Here is a 23,022-nt window from a genome sequence, read left to right on the forward strand (position 1 = left end):
CCCCCCCCTTAATGTTCTTTCTCATAAATAAAATGTGTTCTTCATTTTCATAGCTGCACACTTGTAAGCTCCAAAAATATCCTTACAGACATAGTGGAGCATAAGATGAGGCACTGTACCTAACTTCAAATTTAAACATTGCTTTAAACCTGGAAATGGTAGAGAGATTAAAAAACAAACAAACAAAAAAACCCCAACAAAACCAACCACCCTTACGATTTTCATGTCACAGGTTGTTGTTTTTTCTTTAGCTTCCACTGCTATCACGTGCTTTACAAGAGGACTTGACCTTAGAAAGGAGACAGAAGATGTCCTTTGCCCAGCAAACTGTCCTCTGTGGCAATTTTATGTCTTTGGGGATGGAGTTTATGCCTCTCTTTCCAGTGTCTGTGGAGCTGCCATACACAGGTAAGTTAGTTGATTGCTAATCAATGTGTTAAGCAAGGTTATATAGTCTTGCCACATTTTTAAATTTTAACCTTTTGATGCCATCATCATAAAGATCTTTCTGGACTTCAGGAGAATACTAACTCAATAGGAATGTCATTAGGAGAAGAGAGCGCAATGGAGGAAAAGAATGGCTGGGTGGTTAGCAAGTTATCTGGGTTAAGTGTTCCTGAAAACAGCTTTCTTAACTTTCTCTGAAATGGCACAGTAGCAGTCAGACTTTCACTGTAAGGAACTTCTATGTCACTAGTAGACACAGAAGGATATAGTGTAAATGGTAACTAATTAGAGAACGAAAGCAGACTCACTTTCTTGCTTTTATTTACATGACACTTTTTCTGAAATTGCTGAAATCAGTTTAAGCTCCTAAGCAAACAGACCTACCTGTGATTTGGGTGAATGTGGTCCATAAAGACTATTATCTGAATCAGTGTTATGGTTTCTTGTCACTGCATTTCTTTTCTGACAGTTGATTGATGAGTGTTAGTCTACTTACTGGTCTAATTTAAGAGATCATTATCTAGCTTAATGTACTCCTGTATTAAATAGGAAACTAAAGACTAAGAAAAATGTTCAGATAATCCATGTTAAATAGATGTCATTAGAACAACAATACTAATTCCACAGGGGAAGGAAAACAGGCTGGCAGAAATATTATTGAGGTAATCTGATTTTTTTTTTTTTTTTTTTTGAGGAAAGACAAAGATTTAATTACTTGCAAGGTAAATTCATTTTTTGAAAAATTTTTAGTAAGGAAATGTTAGGCAAAACCAGCTGGAGGCAGTGAGATAACTATTTTGGATGCCGGCAGAAGCCAGACTGATTCCTGACTGTCAGAGTTTCAGACTTTGATTTTGATACATGGAGAAAGCTTTTGGTTATTAAAGGAGGATTCTTAGCTTCATCTATTAACTGGCTGTACAACATGATACTTGTTCACTTAGACCTTTTCACAATATGCTTCCTACCACAAAGCAGATTCAAAACTTTGTAGGGTGTTATGACTCTTAAGACAGGAATGACATTTCAGCAATAGAAATTTGAATTAGACATGAAGAAAAGTCTAGCAATAAGGACAGAGACTAGGTTGCCTGTATTATAGCAACTGCAATAGACAGTGCAGTTTCCAAAACAGATAGACATCCATCTGTCTAGAATAACTATAATTGATCCTATCTTGAAGTAAAAGTACAGACTAGATCACCTTGCCCAAATTTTTCCTAATTTCTGAAAATTATATAATATTAATAATATATTTTAAAGTAAGACTTCATCACGCATATAATCTAAATTACTTGGGTTTCAAGAGGTACTTTTGACACAAATTGTTATATTGAGGTATCATACTATTTTACAGAGACCTTTTTTTAATGTCCTGTTCCTATGAATGAGATTTCATTAGCATTTGTGGATTACAACATAAGTAATCCAGAATCCCTTCAAGCATCACTGAACTTCTTAAAACTCTTTTTATTTAGCTTCTAGGTACCTTCATGCTAACATATACATAAACTCCAGTTAAAACAAATGAAATCACACCATCTTATTATATTTGTACATTCCAAATAAGCCTACTGCTGCCCTAGCAGAAAGGCTGAAACTATTCTTAAAAGCTTAAGTGAAACAAAGTGTTCAAAAGAAACGGTGGAATAGATTCAATCGTTTCTTATTTCCAAGCAACAGAAAGAAACTCTTTCAGAATACATTGATGTATTCAATCAATATACTGCTATCAGAGTATTATTGATTTAAAAGAAACAACTAAAATTTTACAGAGAAATAAATGACTAGAACATATAGGAGGAAAATAAAGTTTTTTTGAGTTAACATTCATTGCTTGGTACTTTAAATGCCATAAAATATATACTAAGCATTTTAAATAATATTTAGGGGGCTATCATTACTATCCAGGAACTCATTTAAAATGTCAGTTAAAATTGTTTAACTTCTAACAAGACTTCCAAAATTCCAGATAATTTTATAGTATTCAAACTCCAAAGTAAACTAGAACTAACTGGGTTTGGTAGGGTTTTTTTTTGTGTGTGGGTTTTTTTTTTTTTTAAGTAGGATTTAAGGAGGGGTTTTGAGTAGAAATTCTGTCTGGAATTTCTCAAATGACATAAAGGAGACTAAGAGCTAAGGTGCTATAGGGGCAGCTGGAAAGAACTTGAGAGGTATTGTGGGGGTCTGTGTATTTTTGTTAAAGCTTAAAAATTAGTTTCAAAGATAATTATATGTGTCCATGTGTGTTTTATTGTTAGAACAGGTTTCCTTTCGATCCTTCTGTGAAAAGAATGAATGCTTCCATTCAATGTGCTTCTAGTGTCTTCACAAGTGTTTAAAAAAAAAATATTAAATTTCAGTTCTTCACTTTTCTTAGTTTATATATATAGAAGTTTGTGAAAGAATATCTGGATCAAATGTCCCTTTTTTTAAAAAAAAAAAAAAAAAAACCCAACAAAAAAGCTTATATAGGAAAACAGATTTCTTCCTGTTGGTTTTTTTTTCTAAGACAATGTTTGTATTTAGTGATGTAGCCATTTGTTTTTAACATTCTGTTTATTTACTGGTTGTCAAAGACATCTTTACTTGAGGAGAAAAAAGCTTTTCCTAGAAAGCACCTAAGGCTTGAGTGTTTTGAAATAATGTGAAAGTTCCAAACTAGTTCAACTAGGCAGTGATCTTAAGCCTCCCACGCCAGTGGTGACAGTTTAATGGTTAGGGAAGTCCCAGTAAGAAAGCTGGTGGGGCTTGGTTCCCCTGCACCTCGGGAGCTGGTGCTGTACCAGTCACAGGAATACAGCAAGTCCCATGCAGCTAGGCTGCAAGATCTGTTTTACTCCAGATTTGTACCTCAGTGCAATGTGATATTAATTTAAATATCCAGGAGTTAGCAAGAGTAGAATATTGAAATAGTGGAAATACTGAAAATGCTGAAAAGTGGCATACCAAAATAGTAGAACACTGAAAATGCTGGCTTTTTAATACAATTTTTTAGATCAGCACCAGAAAAATCAACACATTTACAAGAGAAGGAGGTACAAGAAATGGAAGAAGCAGATTTCATGTCAAGATTTGCATAGTCTTCCTCTAGGATAATACACCTAGGATAATTTATGCACCACTTAGGTCTTCACTAAAGTCTGTACCCTATAAACCATTTGTATTATTGTTCTCCAGCCCAGAAGCGTAGGAGCAGGGAAAAATATGGATTTTTCCATAGTCAGTGTCAATCCAAATTATACCTCTTGTGAAATGTGCGCCTCCGTTTGCAAAACCTGTATCTAACAATCTGTCTCCACAGACGTTGCAAGAACAGAGGGCTGTAATAACAGTGAAGGGATTAAAATATACCCAGAATTCTAATCTGTCTCTTCCATTAAATATGTACATTAACAATGCTCGGGTCTTCTCAGCATGATAAATTGTAGTACAGCGATTTGAAAAAGCAGAGTGTAGTTTTAGGAGAACTGTTGGGTTTTGGAGGCTGCCTTTTAAGTTGGGGTCTGTTGGTCCTGCCAACCTTTCATACTCAGAACAGAATTCGTGACATGAGAATGTTCTGTTGGTTTTGCTGCATCTATTAGCAGCCATAAATACTGGTTCTGGTAAGGATTATGGGATAGGGGAGAGAGGATAGTTGTTTAGTTCTCTGCTAATTTCAGTGCAGGCTACAATATCCAACAATAACATACAAAAAAAACCCCTTGCTCCTTCTCGCTCTGTGTTGCAATGGCTACGCTCCATATTGGTGTCAGAGTAACTCCAAGAACATATTGCTAATAGCTAATCACCATAATTTGCTGTTATGATGATGTAACTAGATACCTGCTTTGAGAATTTTGGAAATTTCCAAATAACTGAAACAACCACGTCTAGTTTACAATGAGGTTTGCCCTATGTTACACTGCATGGTGAGTGCAATATAGCTCTAGATATTAAGCGCTGTTGAGTACCAGGCCTGTGCCACTAAAACAACTGTTGCTCTTATCTTATATAAATCACAGTCAGACAACTGTCCACTCTTCCAAGAAGCATCATTCTTGAGAGGGGTGATTATGGGCTTTTTTTTAATTGAAATTGGTTGTGTGAGCGTGCGTCAGTTCCCCTCCCTACATACTCTCCAGTTTCTGTGCCAGGTCCAAATTGAGGCCTGATTCCTTAATTTTCTATAAACCAAATAATGTTTATTCCTATGAGTAGTTCCATTACTATGAGGCAATTATTAACACAATAAAATACTATAGTGCATGTAAAGCACTTAGCAGAATTTGGCTATGAATAATTCTGTGTAATGCAGACTAGTAAGATTTTTGCCAGTTTTAGTTTGTTATATTTGGCATTTTCTCTCCTTATTTTATGTGTAATTACTCTCAGGAAACAGAATATTTATTTAATATTGTTCTTTTTCTGGGCAGAAGAATAAAAGATTTATTTGTCGGGGGAAGAATGGAGAACCTCCTACCAGGCTGATACTATGCAGGCATGAAGAACTGAGTTAAATCTACCACTGAGTGATTAATTGGATTAATAATCAGAAGGTCAAATAAAGGACTAAGTTCTCAGCTTGTGCAGTTCTGTTCTAATGCCAGTTCGACTAAATGGAGACCTAAACCAATGTGGTAGTTTTTAGATGCTAAATAGGCATGTAATTTTTTTCATAACCTTCCTAACTAGTCACAGGGTGGAACACTTTCTAATTAAATGTTGGGGTCCTAGAATGCAAGTGTAACAAAAGCTGGCCAAGTATTACCAAGCTGGCTAGCAAGTGACCTCAAACACAAATGGCCCCTGAGCTGCCCCAGTGTTTGCTAGAAGAATATTGACAAAAAGGTTGTCTGGCCAGAGGGATTTCTGAGCTGCTGTAGATCCCCATGGAGACTCTGGTATAGTGCCTGCTTCTGCTGCTGAGCCTTCTTTCCTGCCAAGAGCAGTAGGGGTGCAGAGGAGACAGAGCACAACCTGGTGAGCCAGAGGATGCTGGCGTGAAACTCTGAGCAACTCCGTATCAGTGATTGAATGCAATCAGGCAGCAGCAGGAGACTGCAGTTTGGAGAAGGGGAGGATGCTTTCTGGGAGAAAGGCAGATGATGTGGAAGTGTGATGCAGCTGCTGGTGGTAGGAAGGAAAGATGGGCATTTGGATAATTCAGTTGTCTTAAGTCACTGAGGATAACTGTTTTCATCCAAGGACCCTATAGGAAATGCCAGCTGCTATCACAGCCAGCACTGTGCAACGGGAACAAGAAGTTTCCGGTCAAAATTATGCTCTTGGGTAGGATGGCAGGCCTTCATCTTTCTGCTGTCTCCCTTCTGCTGAAAAAGCAGATAGCCTGCCTATGGACATATATGATGAGCATAATGATTAGCATAAAAACATACCATGTGAGTTTCTGAGCAAACATTTTATTTCTGGAGTGCAAGACTAAATCAGCTCAGTATGTACTTCTTTTAACAGCCCAGTTGCAGCACTGCTGCCCTTGGGCTGGGAACCTTTCTTTGGCATAGAACAAGTTCACATCTATTTCTCTTTGCTCTTTACCTCTGTTATACAACAAGAGGAAACCCAATCTTTGTCTATTTCACTGACAATGTTTTGTTGTCTTTAGACAATTTTATCTAGCTGATCCTTACCTTACACTTAGAACTAAGCCCTTTTAAAGGAATAATTACTTGGCTTCATCTCCAACATTTTTAAACAAGTCAATAGCTTAAGGCATGCTGCAAAAAGTGCTCTCTCCATCAACAAATCTGTCACCAGTCTTAAAAATTCGAAGAAACAATGGAAAATTTACCCAGAGGAAAAATATTTTCACTAGTTGAAAATCTTGTGTTTCTTCTTTCTTTTAATGGGAGGTGGTATTTCAGCTTTCTACCTCTGTGCCTAAGATTACTGACTGCAGTTACATCTACAAGGGTCATCTCCCATGGCTGGAAGAGTCTATTTTTGGTCTAGGTATCAGTTTTGATGTGCAAGCCTCTTGAAAAACACATTCAAAGTTCAGCAAAGGCAAGCCAGCCCTGCATCTCTTTCTCTGAGAGTGCAGATAAACAGTTCTTGCACTTTACTTTGAGGAGGTGCATGAAGCTCTATAAACCTTCAATCCCATCTGCTCGTTTACCTCAGTTCAGATTTTTTCAGTACAGTTTAGATTAAATTCCTATGTTTCATAAGACCTTCCCATATCTTCTGCTGCCCTTGGCCAGTACACTTTCTTCTATGAGCTATTGTGCAGTGAGGTACTGGATTGCTTCCTCATGTATCTGCTTTTCTGTTTAGAGTGAAAAATGCCATTTAGGTATAAAATATGATTTGTTATTAACAGTGAAGCTAGGCAAGAGAACGGACAGAGAGCTTTTACATAAAAGTTGCAGTCAAGCAGCGTTGGCAGTAGCAGGAAACATAGTGAGTAGGGAAGCGAAAGCTGTTCCTGGAAAATCTGCGGAGTTCCAGTTTAATCAAAACAGCCATGGCATGCGAGTCAATCACACAGGAGCAAAGAACAGCGGTGAAAATCAAAGCAGATTGTAATGACATAAATCATTCTGAAGAAATGCATAGGCACTTCTTCACTGTTTAAATACTACTGCAGATCTACACAGGATGAATCTCATTTTTAAAGTCAGTCATAAATGACTGCAGAAAGGAATTTGCCAATCTGATTCAGAATACAAAGGCAGACTGACAATATGGTTTATTCCACTTTAGCATGTATGAGCATGCACTCTGACTAAACTTGCTGGAAGAAACATCCCAAGTAAAACTGATGGGATTGTAAAAGATGGCTTAAACAGTTATTAATTTACCTACAGAGCAAAAGGGGCAAGAAAAGAGGAATAACTTTCATAAGGATATAGTTCATGTTATATTCACATCTAATGTCAATTTCCCACTTGCATTAAAAAGAGCAGAGCTGTTATATAGAAATAGTGTCTCTTCAGAAGGCAGGCTAGAGTTTTGACTTGTGATGAAATACAGAATCATATGTTTTCAATGAGTAGATAAGGAGCAAATAAATCTACTCTGGTTTCACTGGAAAGCTTCCAAATTCAATGGAGAGTATCTAGATTTTTTCTTTTTCCCCAGAACAATTACAATTACCTGAAAAGACGAGTAGACAAAATGGAACCATATAGACAAAAGCGGTCACACTGTGATTAAAATAAGTTGAAATCATTGCTTTCAGGAATAATTGTTAGGCTGAGCTTTCAGTATGAATGTGGTTTTGAGTTTAATTCAGTGCTCAAAGTTGCAAGTCCACAACAAAGGAAAGGGGGAAGAGATACTAAGCTTTTCTTGGGAGCTAACTTGGGCGTAGAACAAGTATACTGATGCAAGCCCAAAGTAACTTTACTAAAATTGCAAGTTCAAATTTAAACTAGGCGCTGTTCCAATTAAACACAATATATTCTATTTCTTACACATATTTCCTTATCCATTAAGTCTGAGACACTAGTGAATGGTTGAATGCTAAAGAGAACCAGGTACTGGAGAAGAAAATTATGTTCTAATTAAACGCAAATATTCTAAATATGTTAATGTGTTATTTTTCCCAAAGATAATTTTGCCATCCCAAATTTAATCTTCTAAGCAACAAGAATTAAATATATATAACCACAGTTCAATTTAGAAATGCAACTCATGACCATGAACGAGGAATGCATTTTAACAGCAGTCCACAAGGAGATTTATGTGGAAGTTGTGTTTGCCACAGATACCCAGAGCTCATATTACCACAAATATATGCAAGGTCTTCTAAACTCTGGTCTTGATTATTCTACTTTCACATTGTTTTAAATCAGATTAGGCTGGGATCTCTTTTCAAGCAGGAAGCCAAACAGATAAGAAAAATAAATACAAAGGCGCACATTGCTGTGTTTAAATAGTCTGGAAATTGTTGTTTGTCTCCCACAGTGCTGTACCTGCCCAAGTACTACAAAGCATTAAGCTTTTACTCCCTCATAGAGAAGCTCAACATTGAATTTTGGCCTCTAAAAATTAATAACCATTCTTTCAGTAGCACATTAAAAGAGATCCAAACAGTTCTGATGCCTGTTATTGTCACTTGAGGTATCCAAACACAACCAACCACAACAGCCTCTCTTCCTGCGAAACCAGTGAAGTTCTCTCTGGGCTGCTTTTAGCCCTGGAGTTTTCTAAATGCATAAATCTATTGCTGTGCTGGGTATTCACATGATCCTCAGCCTATAAGTGTCAGGAAGATTTTCAAATTAGCAATTCCTTCATTTGTCTCAGATGGCAAGGCAGATGTGGTACGCAATCTCAAAACCTGTTAATTGAGGCATGAAATGAAACTCAACAAGGGAAAAAGAACAGTGGCCTTATCCAAGAACTAGACTATGACCTCTAAAAACTTGTCTAGGGTCTGAGTGTTTTAGGTGCGACTCTCTTCTCAGTTTTGGAAAACTTTCTCCACAGATCTTGTTACAAGTTTTCTTGTCACTTCTGTGTTTCTGAACTGACCCTTTTAGTAAGGCATTAAGGAGTGTAATAGTCTTACGATATTGAATATGACTTTATAAGATATTTTAATCAGTAAGCTTCTTGGTATTTGTTCTGTTTGTGGGTTGGTTTTGGTTTTTTTTTAACTTTATCCGTTATAACTGTGTATTGAGGATGCATTGCAGTATGCTTAAACTAATGAAGATAGCTATGACTCATTAACTATTACCCAAGTATTCCAAATTCTGAAGCTGCAATTTGGTATGTTACTCTACATCTCTGTCAGCAAAAATTACACAGTTGAATTGCATCTACTGTTGATATACTATTTCCAAGTCCAGATTGAAAGCAATGCAGAATCTTACATGGATTGAGTTATTAACTTGCATTTATTTATTTCATCATTTCAGATTTCACTTTTGATGTTTACTACAGGTGAATAAGAAGAATAAGATGCTTTAAACTCTGTTTTTATCATTGTCAGTAATGTGATGGCTGCTATTAATAATGCCTGTCATTTCTGACTTCAGTCTGTAGTTGCATGACAAGATACCCTACGTATCCATTGCTACCATAAACAGCAATTTTTCTTCCCAGTTTTCTTAGCTTTGGTCATTTTGTAGTTAAGCATACCGAATTTTGTTTCAGTCACAAATATTCATGAGGCATAATAAGCTCAAATATGTTTTGCTGGAGCTCTTTCCTTTAGGAATTGCTATGTCCTTGAAACAGCACTCTTCTGCGTCAGACTGAACACTGCCAGAATTTTAGAATTTTCTGACCTTTTTTTCCTCCTACGTCTGTGTGGTGCTCAGCAGAATAGTTTCTTTTAAAAGTCTTTTAGCAATTTACAGCTTGTTTTAGCCTGAACACAACTGCCTGCCCTTGAGGCATCTTTTTCAGGAGGCTAGTGTCCAAAATACTAGCGATGGTGTAATTGTATTGCATTTTCTTGTGATGAAAATGTCTGATTTATAACAACTCTTTTTGTATCTCAGGGGGGTGATCACCAATGCAGGAGGAGCTGTAAGGGTACAGACTCTCCCGGGACAGGATAACTACCCTGCTGTAAATGCCAATGGGATCCAGTCTCAGGTGCTCACTAGATGGGCTTCGTCTTTCTCAGTGACTCGTAGGTGGATCACACTTATTATTTTGCAACCTGTATTTGAAATATTAACGGAACTCTAGGAAACTTCGTCAGTGCTCCTGTATACATAAACAAATGATTGCTGTCTGAAGCATAGTAACAACAGTTTTCACTTTTAACTCATTATTTTATCTTCATTTTTCCACAATTTCCTTAAAATACTATTCCAGCTTGGAATACATAAAAATGGATCACAGTTATTTAGAATGTAATGACATGATAGCAGGCAGTTGATGGTGCAGTTCCACAACGGTTTAAGCTGATGAAAGTCAGTGCTTTGCTTCTGCTACTGCAGTCCTGTTCTCCCTACTGCTTCCAGCTATATAGCTTTATCCTTTCTGTCTCCTTCTCAGGGGCACTTTTCAGGACCTTCAAAGAGCTTGTGCAGCCTTCCCTGCAAACAGAACACCGACCCTCCAAAAACAGGAATGATGTCAACCTAGATGTGATGTGGTCATTAAGCTACAGTGTGACATAGTGTTTAGTTCAGAAGTTTTTGTCCATGTAGTTGAGATACTATGCCCGACTGCAAAGCAGTTATCCCACCCTGCCACTTCGGTGAAGTTAAACCATCCTCATAAAAATGTATAAAGAAGCCTACTGGTTATATGTGTTGTTGTGGTTTCAAAAATATTGAAGTGTATGCATTGTCTGGTATATTCTTTTGAAGTTTGGGAAACAAATCTCTCTAACATGTTCTTATTGTTTACACAGCTAATATTCAGCCTACTATCTCTAAGATACTAGCAATCCTTGTGTAGCATCCATTGCAAATTACTAGCTAAGAACTTGGAATTACAGGTGCTTTTGGTGAGGTTGTAAGTGAAACCCATTTCTCCAGATCAAGTCCTTAACGTATCTGCTAGAAATAATGTCTGCTGTAGTTCAAAAACTCTCATCAATTAGATAGGCTGTAATTACTAATCAGACGCTATTGTTTCAAATGCAAAAGCTCAAAGGAGAAGTTTATTACCTGTAAAACAAGTGCGATACTGAATTGCACCAAAGATCTGTCTGAGCCCACATCCTACTCCAAGAGTAGCTAATGGCAGATGATGAAGAAAGGTTATTGCAAATACGACACTCTTCAAGCACTTGTAATTTCATCTAAATACACTGAAGTACAGTGAATTTATTCTTCCGATATTTTAACAGGTACCAAGAACACAGCGCTTGAAGCAGTTGGGCGATCAGTATCAACAGCACGTCCTTCTACAGGTATGGAGATCTCTGCAACAAGGGAAGCCTTCTGTGATAACATGTGCTGCAGTGCGTGAATCCATGACTAAAATGCCGTATTTTGTAAGATTTGTTTATTTTTAAAGAAGAAAATGTATACTGTTATCTAGTTTTGCAGTATATCTTTCATCGGCAAAAAGAGGAATCATTTGTAGTCGAGGAGATTGATTCTGACTTCAGTAGCGTTCATGTAAATTAAGAAAAATTTGAATGAATGTAGAAAAGTAATACCAATAACAGAAAGGAAGGAAAGAATTTGTGAGCTCATGTAATACTCATTCCTATTAACTGACAAAGATGGACAATGCATTCATTCTTACAGAACTACTCAACAGCTGAGTGCTGTCAGGACTTACACAGCAGAAATTTAGATGTTATGTGAATGTCTCCACAGAAAGTGCTACCATTAAAAGGCTAGATCAGTTTTTACAAAGGTTAGTGGTATATAAATACTGGACTTGGATGTTGTTTGTGAATAGGCCATTTGCTTTACAGTTTAAGTCATGGTTTGCTTCCAAACCATTAAAACTGCACACTGTACAGCAGCATTGCTGACCAAGAAATGGTAGGACTTGGGATGGAGAGCTACAGCAACCCACCCAGCTTTCTACATTTCAGTAGTCCGCTAGGCAGGGGTACAAAGGAAGGTTAAACGGTTTCATTTGAAAAATAATATTCTCTAAGGAGCAAAGCAGTAGTAATGCAAGTTTAATAATTAAACTGATTGACAGTTCTTACTGCAGTGAGTAATTGCAGTGTAATTCTTGGAGTCTGAGCTTTTTCTGATTCACTTTTGGCTGTTCATCTTGTTGTTCTTAAATGATCCATGCTGTTTCCTTCACCAAAGGTAAAAGACCTAAGAAGCCACTTGATAAAAAGGCTGGAAACAAAGGTAGGAACCCACAGATTTAATTTTTGCAAAGCAAAATCCTAATGTTTATTTGTTGTTAAGTAAGCCTAATTATTTTGGATGTTCACAGACTGTAAAGCGGATATTGCGTTTCTCATTGATGGAAGTTACAACATTGGCCAACGTAGATTTAATTTGCAGAAAAACTTTGTTGGAAAAGTAGCTGTGATGTTGGGAATTGGAACAGAAGGGCCTCACGTTGGAGTTGTACAAGCCAGGTAAGAACAGATCTATACACAATATAACTGAATGATTAATAAGAGAAACCAATTATTGTATCACTCCCTATTTTGCAGAACAGTGTTCACTCAATAATGGCACATGAATAGCAAAAGAAAGCGAACTCTTTCCAGCTGTAGTAGTTTGCTCTTTGCTACAGTGAGATGTCCATGTGAGAAGGCATGGAAAATTTGATTATCTTCTGCCTCTGTGATACTTGATATTTGGATAGAGCAGCCAGACTTTTTACAGCCCATCTGCTACTTGCAGTTTTGTAGCTCATCTTAGTAGTGCAGAAAGCACTCTGCAAAGGGGAGGTGGCTCTCTAAAAATTGTAGAGAGAGAATTGTTACAAATGGCTATGTACATGTACAAAACAAAAAACTGCTCTCGCCAGCCTGTAGGTTACTACAGCTAATATTTTTAAGTTGTAAATGGTCACTTTTTTATTTTAAGACTATTCATACTGCTGTGTATGCTTACAAGCTGCAAAACTGTTTGAAAGCCACTGCCACATCAAACATGATGGTAAAAGGTTTTTTTTGGAGGCACAGCTCAGTTTGCTAGTGCTCAGCAGTAGCAGTTTTCCAAGGTTTAACCACTGTGGCTATTGCTTCCGGAATAAAGGAAGCACAAAGAAGCCTTTACCTCTCTTATTCTAAGAAGATGAAACATCTGTTAGATTAACACAGGGTTTCTTGATCATCTCTTTCATCATTAAAGATTGTTCCCCTCCCTTGCCTTTAGACAACTGCAGAGTAGATGTCTGCATCTGATTCAATGACCTAGGTTTGCTTTTATAGTCACTAGAAAGAACGACCACATTCACGGGACAAACCATCTGAACTGCTTGGGATGCCTCTCTTTTGTGATGAATTCCATCCTGAAAAATCTGGTCTGTCCACTGTGGACATCAAAATCTAGGGGAAATGAGCCTCACTCTTGCTGTCCTGCGTTTAAATACTATAATGTGAGGAACAATTCCTGGAGAAACTGAGTAATCGGTTCAGCTCCTTGAACATTCATTAGAAATTAATCTTACAAGCAATAATCTTTATATCTCAAGAAGTGCCATTTTAAGAGTTATTCTACCATGAGATACATGGCCACTGCAGACCAACTCTGCTTGCCACGGGGGTTCATTCCAGGGATTCTGATGCAGGATCAGGCTATTTATTCATAGCATCAGCTCTTTGACCTGCAGGTTGTTTTTATTTCTACTCTTCACATGACAAATTTGTTTCCTACTATAAATGAAAAGTGAAATCTGGAAAGTTAGGTTAGCTAAAATGTTTAATTTTTTAAATGGAGTCAGTAGCTAATGTACCTTAAAACTTATCAAATTAAATAAATCAAACTGTTACATTTCACAGGATTTTTTTTTAAAACAAGGTATTTCTCATCCAAATAGTGGAAAACTTGCCATTTTTCAATTACACAAATGTGTTTAGTTTAACGTCTGGCACATTCTAAATTTTTTCCTTTATATATTTTCAACCTAATGTTTTCAGCTGCTTGATAAGTATAAGAATTAATCTTTCTTACTTTACCCACCCAGCTAAATAATTCCTCTTGCTAAGGACTGTGAGAATGATTAAGTGAGGATCATACTTCTATTTTAGGAATTAAAAATATAAAGAAGAGTGTATGTTACCAAGAACAAAATTCAAAGTGTATTTTAACTTGCTAATGCCATAGTGGTATGAAAAGTGAACTACATACTTCACTACTCTGCTTTATATTTCCACAGTGAACATCCAAAAATTGAATTCTATCTGAAAAACTTTACTGCTGCAAAAGAAGTTTTGTTTGCCATAAAGGAACTAGGGTTCAGGGGAGGCAATTCTAATACAGGTGAGTTCATACCTTCATGCAAATAGAAATTATTTATTTACATTTCCAAATACATATTTCTTTGAATATATGCAAGTATGCGTGTATATACACACTAGAGTTCTTATAATTCAGTTAGGTAAGAAAGTGTTTTAAATGACACGCTCATCTTAGTCAGGTTCAACATTTTTCCACTAGAGCATTCCCACATCTTTCATTTTGTTTCCAGAAGTTAGGATTGCTCGAGGGAGAATGACCTCGAGGGAGGTCATTCTCCCCCTCTACTCGGCACTGGTGAGGCCACAACTGGAATATTGTGTCCAGTTTTGGGCTCCCCAGTTCAAGAGGGACAGGGAGCTGCTGGAGCGAGTCCAGTGAAGGGCAACCAAGATGACTGAGGGATTGGAGCATCTCCCTTATGAAGCAAGGCTGAGAGAGCTGGGACTCTTTAGCCTGGAGAAGAGAAGGCTGAGGGGAGACCTTATTACTACTTACAAATATCTAAAGGGTGGGTTGAAGGAGGAGGGAGCCACACTCTTCTCGGTGGTTCCCAGTGACAGGACGAGGGGCAATGGGTGCAAGTTGGAACATAGGAAGTTCCGTTCCAACACACGAAAAAACTTCTTTACAGTTAGGGTGACAGAGCACTGGCACAGGCTGCCCAGGGAGGGTGTGGAGTCCCCTTCTCTGGAGATTTTCAAAACCCGCCTGGATGCAGTCCTGAGTAATGTGCTCTAGGCAATCCTGCTTTAGCAGGGGAGTTGGACTAGATGATCTCTAGAGGTCCCTTCCAACTCTGAAAATTCTGTGATTCTGTAATTAAAGTAGAAGTGCAAATATCACTTTCTGCATTTAAACAGTAATCAACTTTTCACTAGTAAGAGTGATGTCTTGAGACAAATTAATATCTAAAAGGCCGAGCATTTCATTCTTGTTGAGTTGCTAATTAAAGAGTTAGAATAATCTTGGAATTAGTAGTAAGTGGTTGTGAAGAGATGTTTGACAAATGAGGAAACCAAGCATCCCAAATATGGTGCATTTCACAAGCTAAACTGAAGTAGCTCCTCAACTTTCTTCCTTCCAATTCATTTGGCAGGCACTAGTATACTTCCTAGTATGAAACTAGAACTGCGGGTGAAAAAATGTCAGTGGTTTCTTCCTCAGCTTTATCTATGAGGTTTTTTTTGTGGGGGTGTTTTGGTTTTGGTTGGGTTTTTTGATTGTTTGTTTGTTTGTTTTGGGTTTGTTTTGTTTTTAACTTATAGGTTGCTCAAACTTCACTATTCTCAAATTTCCCGGGACCCTGTTTTGCTTTTACACTGGGTTAGACCTGTAATCATAACCAAAATCCAGCACAATTTCATATAGGAAACTGGTGTATCAAAATGTAATTGCATTATTTCTTCATATTCTTTTTCTGTTCAAAACTAGGGAAAGCTTTGAAGCACACAGCTCAGAAATTCTTCTCTTTAGAAAATGGAGCACGCAAAGGAATTCCCAAGATCATTGTCGTGTTCCTAGATGGCTGGCCCTCAGATGATATAGAAGAAGCTGGCATAGTGGCCAGAGAATTTGGAGTCAATGTATTCATTGTGTCCGTAGCGAAACCCACAACAGAGGAGCTGGGAATGGTACAAGACATTGGTTTTGTTGACAAAGTAAGAGAGAATATCATTATATGTTTTTCGGTCATGGGTATGATTCTAGAGAATTTACTTCATGATAAAATCTTAATGAACTAATTCTTTCATATATATATATATCCTTTTATATATATATGCATGTAGAATCATAGATTTGCTGAGGTTGGAAGAGACCTTTAAGATCATCAAATCCAACCATTGTGTATATGTATGTAAAATTAAAATAGTCTCTCAAAAATGCCAGTGAAGCTACCCCTGCTTATAAGTGATTTAAAAGAATATCACTGGGAAGCCTAAAGAAACACTGATTTTTTTCCTGCTGAAAAAAATGCCTGCTGATGGGGCTGTACAAAGGTACCGAAGTGCCATCACTGTCCTCCCAGTTCAGAGTCCTGGCTAAGTTGTGGCTCCTGGACTTTGTAATTACATGTAATTACATACATCGTAAGTATGGTTAAATGTGTCAAAGGCAACAAAACGCAGATATGGTTATCTCCTATCCTGAAATCCCAGACAGGGAGGCGTATCTTTCAGTACCTGTTCTATAGAGAATTATTTACTTACTTTCACTACAAAGAGGACAGAAAAGATTGAAAAACACATCCTAACAAGTACACGTGCAAGCCATTCATCTTGGATGAAGAGTTTGGGATATTGCTCTGGATGAGTTAAAATAGGAATTCAAACACAGATAACTACTCTCACATTAGCTTTCTAATCAGTAGGTCTTTCTTACTCTCCAGTGAGGAAAATATCTCGTTTTTCATAGGGAGAGGTTTCAGATGTCTAATTTCAGCAGAAATTTCATAGCTCAGGGCCTGAACAGAATGAGGCACTACTGCTCTGCTGCTTCCAGGTACAAGACAGCTTGCTGCTGATCCCAGTGGCATTGCAGGCAGGTCCAAATCCAATGTACTCATGGGCACAGAAAGACCTGACCTTAGGCGACTGAGGCTTGCCCTCCCCTTCCGCATTTTAATCTTAGCCAAATTAATGATCACCTTGGAGAGCTGATGTTAAATTTAACACCTTTCTCAATTATCTTGCACTTTACATTCACCCTATGGAAGCGAGGGGAAAAAGAAATTTTACTTTGAATGACCTGGAGCTATATTTCTACCCAACTGTATGTCTGGGTTTATGACACTTTATAGATTTTAAAAAATAGAAGTGCTTACCAAGTTCAAAGGGAAAACACAGAAGCCAAATTTTTAGTGGATAAGCAAAACTATAGAACCTTTGGATATTCAGTAGCCATGACTTAGTTCACTTTCCAAAAACATAGTTATAATTTCCAGTTGTTACAGTTCTTTTAGTTAAATTGTTTGAAATTTCAAGAGGTCGGAGGGCAGGGTTGATTAACTATTGGATAAAGTAAGCTATATTGTAGCTTTTACTGACTGCAACTGCAAAAGTTTGTCCTCAGTTTCTTTACAAACAAACTAGCAAGAGCCTCACCCCAACCCCTAAAATCAGGCTCCATTTCTAACCTGCCTTTGAAAGAAAATCAAATAGATCTCTTACTATTATCCATACAGCCACTGTGTTCACCTATTGACTTTTTGGTTTCAAACAGGCTGTCTGTCGAAACAACGGCTTCTTCTCCTACCAAATGCCCACCTGGTTTGGTACTACCAAATACGTGAAGCCTCTTGTCCAAAAACTGTGCTCTCATGAGCAGATGTTGTGTAGTAAGACATGCTACAACTCGGTCAACATTGGTTTCTTGATAGACGGTTCCAGCAGCGTTGGAGACAGCAACTTCCGCCTTGTGCTTGAATTCATCAGCAATGTCGCAAAGGCTTTTGAGATCTCTGACATTGGTTCCAAGATTGCAGCTGTGCAGTTCACCTACGATCAGCGTACCGAGTTCAGCTTCACAGACTACACCACAAAAGAAAAAGTCCTCTCGGCTATCCGGAACATTCGCTACATGAGCGGTGGTACTGCTACTGGGGATGCCATTTCTTTCACAACCAGAAATGTGTTTGGGCCAATGAAAGATGGACCTAACAAAAATTTCCTGGTTGTTTTGACTGATGGTCAGTCTTACGATGATGTTAGAGGACCTGCTGCTGCTGCACAAAAAGCAGGTAAGTGATGTATCTTTAAAAGCGGTGGAAGTTGATTCATCCTATTTCTGCTGTATTGTAAACGTTTTAAGATTTGAAACTTTGCAAATACAGCCCCAGTGAGCAAATCAAGTGTCATGTCTGTTTTAAATTCAGCAAAATGTAAGACCCAAGGAACTGTTTTCCATTAGGATGAAAAAACCCAGCACTATGGAGCCAGGCATTAGAAGACTCACTCATGGCAGCTTAGTGAGAAACATACACCCCAGTCTTACTTCCCTGAGCAGATTAAAAATAAAGAGCCAAGTAGTGAAGCTCCAATCAGTGATGCCATCCAGTACAGCACGACTACTCCTCCTCTTCATCTCGGAAGGAAATAAGCAGTTCTGGCCAAAAAGCTTATTGGGCTGCTGGTGCTTGAAAGCACTAAGCATACGCAAAGAATCCAAATTTATTTTCAAAATCATTTTGCACAGTGTTACTTGTGTTTCAGGACTGACATTATAACTGCTACATTCATATGTGTCACTACAAAAACAACTAAGACGCTAGCTCTTAAGATACCCCATATTTCCTTCAGGATTTTTACTGAGACAAATCTAAGTCCTGATATTTCATGGCAAAATCTAAACATCTTTGAAAGACTGCAGGTATTGAAACACGCTTTTCTGACCCAGATTAATTCATGGATGCAGAAATGGCTGGTTTTTTTTTTTGTATCCACAGGCAAAATGGCCTTAACTATTTTTTTTTTCTTATTGCAGGAATAACAGTCTTCTCTGTTGGTGTTGCCTGGGCACCTCTGGATGATCTGAAAGACATGGCTTCTGAACCAAGAGAATCTCATACTTTTTTCACTAGAGAGTTCACAGGATTGGAGCAGATGGTTCCCGATATTATTAGAGGCATCTGTAAAGATTTTTTGGACTCTAAACAATAAAGCAAAAATCTGCTGTTTAGTATTACTACTTTGAAACTAAAAATCAAGAAACTGAAATGGTCCCTCTAAAGTACAGATGTTTTGTTCTTATATATACTATCATAATGCAAGAGAAGAAGAAGGGCTACTTTTTGTTTCTGTAATCAGTCAAGGATTCTTGTGAGCTTGTTAGAAGTTGTACTTAATACTGGAATGCAGAATTTGGCCAACAGCTATTATTTTCAGTACATATATAGTATCCCCAAGTTTAAAGCTATGCATATCGTGCACTTAAAGCTATCAGATATCAGCAGAGGAAACAATACAGCTCTGATGTTTTTGCTCTCACTTCTTAGATGTCTTCTTACGAGTTAAAAATAATATAATTTTAAATACATGGTACTATCTTCTATAAGCTTTCTGTAGCTTACGATTCTGCATCTTTCCAAGGAGATATCCTGATAGCGTGAAGTACTTCCAGTGCTTCAGTTGCACAACGTCTATTATTGCCGGGCAGTTTAAGAAAAGGTATGAGAGATTGTAGCTAAACAGTATTTTTTCTAGTTGAGGTTTTGCTATTGTGAACGATACTGCCATCTGATTGCAAAGTTTACATCAAAAGACATTTAACTTCTACCCACAGATTCTGTGGATCTGTGTTGTTCAGTTGAAAGGTATTTAAGACACAGTAGTTCTTTTTGAGGATCTGGATCCTAATATATTAGTGGAAACTGCTGCTTCCTACACCACTGAAGTCAACAGTGATATTCTTAATATATCATCTGATTGATAACCATATTTTTTCCTGTCTACTGTTTTTTCCTGTCTTGATTTTACAAAGTTGTTATTGGCTAGATAGTTAAAGACAGGAATCTTTGGCAAAGATTAAATTAGACCACATGCTGGGAACTGAAAGCATTTAAATTCAAATTCAAAGGTATCTCAAACCTTGAAACTTTATATCAGATTATGTGGTTAGAAAAGAAGAAAGTAGACAGACACATAAGTGGGATTCAGTAGCTCACAGAATAACAACTTCTTAATGCTAGTAAAAACATCTTCAAAGATGAGTGAGGTTCTCTGAAGGTGAAAGAATAGTTTTCTTAAAAAACACTTTAATTTGATTACATACCTAGTAATGAGTTGACGTTTTTATACCTACGTGTGTGGTTAAAATGATGCAATATTTCACCAAGTTATTCCAGATTCCTGGAGTGAATAACAGACTTCAAATATTCCTCAGAAAAGAAAGATTTTTGCAAGTAAAAGACACAGTAGAAAACAAACCAGCACTTTCCCTATCAATCTAGGGTTTTCCCTTTTTCATCCGTCTCCCACTATTGATTGTAAAATTCATAGTAGTTATGGAATGGCACAGAAGGGATTGTATTCATCAAGCTTTTGTTGTGCATTTTTTAGTAACTTATGACTGGCTATATATTACACTAAACATGAATGGCAAAGAGGCCTTGTATTTTTCTATTAATTATCCTTAATTTTGTTATGTGTTTATAGATAAGAGTATTCAGCTATTGCTGTATAAATTTATATGCAATATCAACTTTGTGCAAAAGTTTAATTCCTTTAGTTTATAAATGTTTTACAGAAATACATACTGCAAGAAAACTAGGACTGCTGCTATCTGTTTTAATAGCCTTTAATATAAAAGTCTTTTTATGATGAACCTCATGTAGTATAGCTTGAGTAAGTTGCACGTGATGCTTCGTAACTGTCTGCATTATCTTAAATCCCAATTTGCAAAAGAAAAAAATCCTAAATCATCCTCAAATAGCAAGGATACTGTTTATACAAATGCTTTAATTTGAAGAGTCAGTATCAAAGTTTTAGTCATTGTTCACAGTAGGCATGACACTAGTTGAATCTTCTGAATATAAAACTGCACGTCAGCTAGTAGAATCACATTTTCCCTCCCACTTTGTTTTTATTATTGCAAAGGAGGAGGCAGCTTGACTCACGTCATTCATTCATGACGAAAAAGCAGGTCTGGATCTCTGGGACACTGACACCTGCAGAACTAAACATCCAAATATTTCCAGTTCACAGGAATGGTGACCATTACACTGAGGTAGGAAGTGGTGGGTACAGAAAATACTTTTTGAAATACACAAAGTTTATGTGGAAGCAAGCATTTGTGAGAACATCTTTGATCTGGAAAAAACATTGGTGGAATACAGATAAAAGGATTAAGACCTGGTGAGGTACTGAGACAGAGTGGAAATGATGTGGACTCTGCTGTAAGTAGGAGGTAAGTCTGGAGGAAGAACAGCATGGCAGAGGGTAGCAGACATGATTTGAAGTTCTGTTTTGGGTAAGAAGGTAGGTAAAGTCCCACAGTATGAGGGTTCAGTTTTATGCTGTTAGACCAAGCCGTACAAAGACTGTCAACGGAGCTGCAGCTAGCATCACTTGTGCAAACCCCCTTTGAGAACATTGCTGCAGGTATCAGGACTATCAATCAATAATATGGCCTGCAGGGGACCAGTTGTGTTCTCTAGTGAGACTGATGAAGACCTATATGATGAAAACCATGGCAAGAGGGCTGGACTTAGATGATCTTTAGAAGGTCCCTTCCAACCCAAACCATTCTCTGAGTGTCTATGCCCTATTTCCCTGAAAAGTACTCACAAGGCTCATGGAGTCTCAGATTTGCAAACCCGCTGCTGACAACATACCACTGCACATGAAAAGATATTTGAAAAAGAGTAGAAGGTTCTAAGCTTAGCAGTTTAGGTTTAGGTACCTACTCCAACTCCCAGAGCTGTTTCTGAATTTTACATTAAATAGTAGTTAACACAGTCCAAAACTCATCCTTCCCCGTGGAGCTCTCAGAGCAATCTAAATTTACAAAATTCTATTAATTTACCATCCTAAAGTAATTGAAATTACTTTTTGTACCATGATAACTTCCGGCATGGGCTGCAACCTACAGCCATGCATTGGTAAGGGCATACACCTGAGCACTGGAATCGTTCACTGCCAGAAGACCAAGGAAAACACCAAGTCTGTCTCTCACATTTCCTGGGTGAATTCTTTACTCGTAGGACATTTTATAACTGAAAGCAGCGCACAGCTTCCTCTTACATTGGCAGTATGCCCTTCTCAGTCCTTGAAGGAAATGTTACAAACACTTATCTCCAGGATGAGATTCCAAGTCAGGGATTACACACCCAGAGGACATGTTTGACAAATTGCCATGCTTACTATTTCCTGCATGCTACTTCAGCAGAGAGGTATAAAGATTGCGTTTGTACAAAGCAGCTCCCTGCTGAATTTGCAGGTCACTTATTGGGAATGGGCCAGGGCCTCTGATTCCAATTCCAAGGCACCTCACCTTTTATACTTGACACAAATCTTAGGCATTTAGATCTCCTCTGACCATGAATCACCTTGTACATACATCTTTTGATCGCATGATGTTTTCCAGCTGTACACTTGTCTGACAAGTGCAGTATACAGGAAAAGCCAGTGTACCGTCCAGGACTGAAGGTCAGTACACTGCAGAGAAGTCTTCATATCAGACCCGTGACCTGGTAGCAAAAATCTTTTCTATTACATCCTCAAGTAGAGTGCAAGAAACAGTCTCAGACGTCGACCTTTATCACTGCTTGTGAAAATATTAATATCAAACCAGCAAGGAACAAGAGAAATACAAAACTAGGACCATCCTAATATTTTTAAGAGAAAAGAATCACTTTAAAACTGTTTACTTTGCCTTTCAAAATCAATGCCAATAAAGAAGAGCTATGTAGTAAAACAGCCAAAAAACATTTGCATCAAAAGCCCATGTCTATTCATCTCTACAAGTTACGAAGTAATTTTGAGGCAGAAAGAGAGGAGGAAGAACAGGAGGAGTTTGGCTCATATGAAGTAGAACAGTTTCATCAGAACAGCTGTTCCTCCCACAAATGCTCTTAATTGCTTCTATTTGCAATTCATATTAGTGTCGTCACATAGGTCTTCTACCAAGTATGGCACCATTCAATACAAATACTGTATTTTCTTTTCCCCCTGTTCTGATGAAGAGCAGTGACAACTTTCTATGCCTTGATTTTAAGCCAGATTTCTAATGGGGCAACTCTCAATATCACTACAAAACTCCACCAAAG

General features: G+C 37.7%; 1 protein-coding gene across 1 annotated transcript in view; it reads left to right on the forward strand.

The window, feature by feature from the left end:
• The window catches only part of COCH (cochlin), a 24,223-nt gene extending 4,931 nt beyond the window's left edge, over positions 1-19,292 (forward strand). The window contains exons 2-10 of the mRNA XM_009887003.1: positions 252-408; positions 9,909-10,042; positions 11,216-11,278; positions 12,147-12,191; positions 12,280-12,427; positions 14,179-14,282; positions 15,693-15,919; positions 17,481-17,997; positions 18,741-19,292. Coding sequence (XP_009885305.1) covers positions 252-408; positions 9,909-10,042; positions 11,216-11,278; positions 12,147-12,191; positions 12,280-12,427; positions 14,179-14,282; positions 15,693-15,919; positions 17,481-17,997; positions 18,741-18,916 — 1,571 coding nt within the window. The 3' untranslated portion in view covers positions 18,917-19,292. The remainder of the gene's footprint in view (positions 1-251; positions 409-9,908; positions 10,043-11,215; positions 11,279-12,146; positions 12,192-12,279; positions 12,428-14,178; positions 14,283-15,692; positions 15,920-17,480; positions 17,998-18,740) is intronic.
• Positions 19,293-23,022: the final 3,730 nt, after the last annotated feature.

The sequence above is a fragment of the Charadrius vociferus genome, unplaced genomic scaffold, assembly GCF_000708025.1.
Source record: "Charadrius vociferus isolate BGI_N301 unplaced genomic scaffold, ASM70802v2 scaffold14, whole genome shotgun sequence".
NCBI classification, from domain to species: Eukaryota; Metazoa; Chordata; class Aves; order Charadriiformes; family Charadriidae; genus Charadrius; species Charadrius vociferus.